This window comes from Microtus ochrogaster, chromosome 6 (assembly GCF_000317375.1).
Source record: "Microtus ochrogaster isolate Prairie Vole_2 chromosome 6, MicOch1.0, whole genome shotgun sequence".
Classification (NCBI taxonomy): domain Eukaryota; kingdom Metazoa; phylum Chordata; class Mammalia; order Rodentia; family Cricetidae; genus Microtus; species Microtus ochrogaster.
This window is the reverse complement of record NC_022013.1, coordinates 85,481,161-85,487,612: the sequence shown is the minus strand read 5'-3', so window position 1 is coordinate 85,487,612 and position 6,452 is coordinate 85,481,161. Positions and strand designations below refer to the sequence as shown.

The window sequence follows — 6,452 nt, the reverse complement described above, 5'->3', positions numbered from 1 at the left end:
TCGACCATCCTGAGATTCTGAATCTATAACTTTTGCAGAATACAATAAGAATTGAATTTTTTCTGTGGATATTTTTCCCTCTCAGGTAAATTAATACTATGGAGAGTTGAGAAGGAGCATGGGTGTCACTACACAGAGCAAAATTCTCTTCTAAAGGAAAACATTTAATTGAGGTTGCCCACTTACAGTTCTTAGGTTCAGTCCATTATCATGATGGTGGAACAAGGTGGCGTTCAGGCAGACATGGTGCTGGAGAAGATGTCCTACAGCTTGGCTTGTGGGCAACACGAAGAGAACTGAGACACTGGGTGTGGCTTGAGCATACATGAGACCTCAAAGCCCATGCCCACAGTGACACACTTTTTCTAACAAGGCAGCACCCACTCCAACAAAGCCACACCCAGTCTTTTTTTTTCTTTTAAACTACCATACACAGTAAATACATTGTGTTCTTACATACATACACAATGACAAAATCACCTAGTGACAAGTACCTCAGAATGTATCTAACTGAAGTGACATGTGACAATCTCACACACACACACACACACACACACACACACACACACACACACAACCACAGTTAAGAGGATGAAAATGGTCTGAATGGGCAGGTATTGCACACCCAAATTCATTCACACTTCTCCAAGGGTGAAAAGCTGAAATATAATATGTTCCAGCTTCTTTCACCGCTACAGGTGGCCATGGGACACAGAGTTTGACAGTGAAGTCTAAGTCCACATCTCTATGAGAGGCTACCTTGGTCTTGGCCTGTAAAGTCCCATCTTGAACTTGTACACACCAAATAGGTGCTGGGGACAGCAGTCATGTTGGGAACATGAGGGCAAAAGCCACATGACAGGAAGTGCTGTGGAAGAAGAAAAGACTTGGGAACTATCTAAGTTACTGTTCCATTTCTGCGGTGAAACACCATGACCAAGGCAATTGGTAAAAGGAAGCATTTAATTGGGAGTATCAGAGGATTAGGGCAGGAACATCATGGTGGAGAGGATAGTGGCAAGCAGGCAGGCAGGCATGGCGATGGAGAAGCAGATGAGCTCATATCTGAGGTGCAAGTAGCAGACAGAGAGCAAGGCATTGGGACCAGTGTGGGCTTTGGAAACATCAAAGCCCACCTAGGGTGACACAGCTCCTCCAACAAGGCCACACCTACTCCAACAAGACAACACCTTTTACTCCTTCCCAAACAGTTCCACTCAGTGGACGTCAAATATTCAAATATATGACTCTATTGGGGCCATTCTCATTAAAACCACTACAAGAACCTTATGGTGCAAGCCTAAAAAACCACAGAGACTCAAGAAAGCTGAGGCGGGAAGACAAGGTTTTGGTAACTTTGTGAGACCCTGTGTCACAATAAAAATTACAATGAACAAATTAATAAACATTAAAAATGTAGCTGAGCATTTGTGCAGCATGTACAAGGTTCTAAGGTTCAATGTCCCAAACCATGAAAAGAAAAAAAAAAACAGATTTATGGCTTGTGGGTTTATGGTGAGATCAGTGAGTACCTGCCTTGGATTATTTCCCCAGAACCACTTCTAACAGACCACACCTATCAAAAAGTTTTATTTATCTTTATCTGTGGCCAGATGTTTCCTAACCACTATAGTTATAATAAAGCAAACATGAACACACTGATCTTAAATGAAACACTTCATTCATTCATGCATACATGCATGCATTCACTCAAGAATCCTTTTCTTTTGGAAACAGTTTGAAATTGTATTTATTTACTGTGTGCAGATAGGTACCCATGTGCCACAGAAGGCATGCAAAGGCAGAGGACAGCTTGAGTGTTCTCTTCTTTCACCATGTGGGTCTTGAGGATAAAACTCAAATTGTATCAGGCCTAGCAGCAGGCCTCCTTACCCACGGAGTCATCTGGCTGGCCCTATTCAGCAAGATTTCTAAGAGGAACTACAGCCTTCGCGTTGCCAGCTAAGGGCTGTGGGGAAACCAGTATGGACCCACCCAGAGCCTAGTCTGCTAGAGGAGGGAGTGTCCGAGGGGTTCATGTGACTGCCAGCACGACAGTGCTAAAGCAGACTGGATCTTGGCGCTATCTATGCAGCAGATGCCACCTTTCCTACTTAATTCTTTCTTCTGTCTTTTCTTAGAGATAGGGACTCACTGTGCAGCCCTGGCTGACTGGGAACTCACTCTAGTCTATAGACCAGGCTGGCCTTGAACTCACGGAGATCCACTCTCTGCCTCCTGAGCTCTGGGATTAGAGGTGTGCAGCACCACTCCCAGTTCTTAGTCCCTTTTAATGCAAACCCAGCTGTCTCTGCTGATTCCGGTACTCGAATGAGCTTATGGTCTTTTCTCAGGAAGTAAGAGCGTTTAACTGTCTCTCCGCTGACACTGGTGACAGAAACACGGTGGCCCCGGCACAGTTGAATCAACGAAGCTGAATGGGTGACCTGGTACTGTCACTGTTTTCTTTATGACATCCCAGAGGCATCGCTCTGAACCTGCCTGAGTTCGGCTTCCCAGTTTATTTGTAAGTATTGACGTTAAATGAGATAATGATCGTAAAATACATCTGACAATGCAAACACCCCGGAGAAGTGAGATTATATCAGATAACCTGATTGCGTGCAAACCAGAGTAAATAGGTTCAAAATGAGGACAGTATATGAGTAATTGGAGAGCAGTTTATTATCTTTATGGCATTTATTTTGGCTCTTCTTCCTTCCTCGGAGAGTGAGAGTTTTGAGATAAGTGCGCCTCATCTGATAAAGTACGGCAGAAGAGCCCCATGGAACGGATTCAAAAGAACTAAAGACAAAATATTCCTTGGTATGTTTATCGCTCAGCAATAACTGTTATCAATCACAGCATAATTCAGCCTCTCAGTGTGCTCTCACAGCCCTCTGGCCTTTCATTTCCTTTTAATTACATGTTTAATGCCACGCGGGTAACATCTCCATTCCCAAGACACGCTAAGTCCCAGAGATCTTAAGTCTCACCTTGGCAGGAGACCAAGGTCCCAGGAAATAGAGTACGGCTCGCGCTCTGTTCTACTTCCTAGTGCTCTTTGGAGCAGTGTGACCAGCAGCAGAGGTCCCCGAAAGACCTCTCAGACCCCACCATGGAGAGTTTCAATCTGCGTTCACGCCACATACCTTGTCCTGGGTTTGGCATCGGATACAGTCGCACTCAAAGCAGTACTGGTCCCTCAGCTGCTTCCGGCGTTCCTCGCTGGTCATGAGCATGTCCAGGTAGCAGATGGTGAGCTGCGGGAACGGAGAGGAGAAGGCTCATGTGGCTGCCGTGATCATTTTCTTCTTCAGTTATTATGGCTGCCAACTCTTAGAGTAAGACATCGACAAGGCGCAGGAGGGAAGGGACCACCGACAGGCTCTTCCCCAAGGGACTGTAATGTGCCTTCTTCTTGTCTGGCTCAGTGTAAGCACACAGACATTACGTGTTTAGTCTAAAGGACTTGGCTGTACTTTATGTTTGTTTTTCCTGCCCCCTTCCATAAAATAGTAAAACATCAGGAGTTATTCCATGTTTGGGATCACTAAGGTTTGCCTGTAAATTCGATGTAGGACCACTGATATTCAGGGAAACCAAATTCACGCTAGCAAACAAATGAGCGGCAGATGATGCAGCCAGATTGGCTTTAAATACTGGCTGACTGGATCACTGTTTCCTGGAACTTGGGGCTACCTGTATTTGACAGTTTTGAAATAAGGAGATATTTTGTCACTTGTTGCTTAGTTTTTCTTTTTAAAAAGTGAACTGACATTTCCACTTGACTGAATCCCCAGCACATAGAAATCAAATTCACAACAGAACACACACACACACATGCATGCGCACATGCACACATGCACACACACACACGGGCGCACACATCCGCTCCCTGTAGAGCCTCCCTAGTTGGAGAAGGGTAGACAGTAGCTCCTATTTTGTGCTGTCCAGACTGAACCTTTAGTGTCTCCCTTGACTCTACCAAATTTAAAAAAAAAAAAACCCACCAGGATGTTCTGTTAGCTCCACTTATTAAAAGTAAATCCAGAACCAACCGCTTATAATCATTCCCAATGTTGCATCCAGCCCTGGCCCACCACCATCTCGAGATGATTCTCCACTTCCCCACCACCAGAAGGACTCTCCCGCAAATTGAAGTCAGACAGGCTTTCTTCTGTTTCAAACACTGCAACAGCGCCCCCTTTTGTCCAAGGAGGGCCAAGACCTCATAGTGCCACCTAAGGTGCATCCCTGGATCTCATGGGCTCTAGGCTATGCTGAAATGGGAGAAGAAACACAGCCCTCCTTTAAAAACTTGTTCACTACTTTGGTAAGATTGTGTGTGTGAATGTGTGTGTTTGTGTGTATGAATATGTGTGTGTATGTTTGTGTGTGTGAATGTGTGTGTGTAATTCTAATGACAAAACATTGGGGTTTTGTTGTTGGAGGTGATGGTATTTTACGGTCTTTAAATTTTCATTTTTCTAATTTTGTAAGAATATTAGTATGTGATGATCCACGTAAAATATGAGTCTTTCACCACCGGGGATAGAGAAGCAACAGGTTCATACACACTGCCCCCACTCCCTCCCTGGCCATGCCCGCCCCTTGCCCTCGACTCTCGCTGCCCTAGCTGGTCTGGTATTTTTTGCTCTCCTTTCATATTCCCACTTCAGGCCTGAGTTCTCCCAGATCTACCAAGGTGGCCTCCCTGGTCCTCTTGGATTTCAATCAAGTCCCATTTTCTCAAGGAGCCTAACCCGACGCCTACTAAAAATAACAACTTGGTTCCCACCACACCCAGCGCCCCTCCCCCTTTCCCCTTGTCTGAGTTTGCTTTCTTCTTGTAATGGACATCAGCTTGTACTGTGCTCTATAAATGACTTATTTATCTGCTTCAAACGCAGAACGTAATTATGGGGGTCTGGGTGGTGGGGAAGCAGGGGGCACTGGAGGAGAGAGAGGCAGGATGAATCTGCGGGAAGAGTTAAGGAACCTCCCTCGTGCAAACACTCCATGTGGTTTTTCTTCTGCTGAAAACAAAGTATCACAAGTCTTCTGACATGATTTCACTTGTTTGGACTCAAGGTGGGGTGCGGAAGGCCTCTGACAGAAAACAACTCCAAGGCCGTCTCCTTAAAGCTCCAGGAGGAGAAGGAAGCCTGGTCAGCCATTTCTGTCAACCCCACATCGTCACCAGGGTGACAGAAGACATGACCTGAGCTGACTCAAGGCCTCATTCTAGGCTCTCGGCCTGTTAGAAACCTCCAGTGTGCTGCCCTCCACACAGGAAGGCATGCCTGCCCCGAGGGTACAGACCTGCTCTTGCTGAACATCTTCTGGGAGTGTGGCACTCCCGCAAGAGCGTGCAACACTGAAAACCAGAAAAAGGAATGGGATTTGCATTTGACCCAAATCAAGCCTGGTGCCCTCCTGGCCAGTGGTGCCCTTTTGGGGTGGCTGTGGAACCTTACACCAGAGGGAGCTGATACAGCTCCGACCCCAGCTCTGTGCTTACAGTGTAAACAAGCAGGGCAGAGCAGTGGGGGCAACTGGGCTCCTCTGAGCCAAGGCAATGGTCACTTTTTCATTTCCTACATCTTCCTCCAGCATTTTGATCTAAAGGCAGGGGCACCTCAGAGGTGAAAGGGCTATGGTATCAGGCAAGTTCCCATGGTTCCCAGAGAACACCATGCTCCACAGTTCAAACAACCAGTCTGGAACATCTTTACTGGGAGGTCCTGGCTTTTTACCAAGATGAGGGGGTAAACTAGCTGATGACCATGCTCCCTCAGAACTCATCCTGGAACCCCGTTTCTCACGCCAGTCCAGTCTCTAGCCTCGCTAGCAGGTTAGGCAAATGGCAGAACGTCTTTGGTAGGTTACACGCTACTGCAATGTCACCAACAGCACAGTGTCTGACTTCAAGTCTGCATTATGAGAGCTAGAACTCAAGCTGAGCGGTGGTGGCACATGCCTTTAATTCCAGCACTTGGGAGGCAGAGGTACAGAGATAGGTGGATCTCTGTGAGTTCGAGGCCAGCCTAGCCTATAAGAGCTAGTTTCAGGACAGGTTCCAAAACTACAGAGAAACACTGTCTCGAAAAACAAAACAAAATAAATAAAAAACAGCTAAAACTCTTGAGTGATCTCCAGGCAGTGAATGGATAATGGGAGACCAGTTTTATTTCATTTAACCCAAATAAACAGATTCTTTAAGTCTTTCTAGGTAGCATACAAGTGCCTGAAGATCAACCTCAGCAATGGTTTTCTAAATGGCCTCCCACTGGTTTCTCTATCTTTTCACCTTTTAAACTATGAGAGAGAGAGAGAGACAGAGAGAGAGACAGAGAGAGAGAGAGAGAGAGAGAGAGAGAGAGAGACAGAGAGAGAGACAGAGAGAGAGAGCTCCCTAACACATCTGATCTCCTGTACCCCACAGTCTG

General features: G+C 46.1%; 1 protein-coding gene across 1 annotated transcript in view; it reads right to left on the bottom strand.

Annotated features, from left to right (window-relative positions):
• Smyd3 (SET and MYND domain containing 3) overlaps nucleotides 1–6,452 on the bottom strand; it is a 567,552-nt gene that overhangs the window by 117,291 nt on the left and 443,809 nt on the right. The window contains exon 8 of the mRNA XM_005348982.2: nucleotides 3,153–3,263. Coding sequence (XP_005349039.1) covers nucleotides 3,153–3,263 — 111 coding nt within the window. The remainder of the gene's footprint in view (nucleotides 1–3,152; nucleotides 3,264–6,452) is intronic.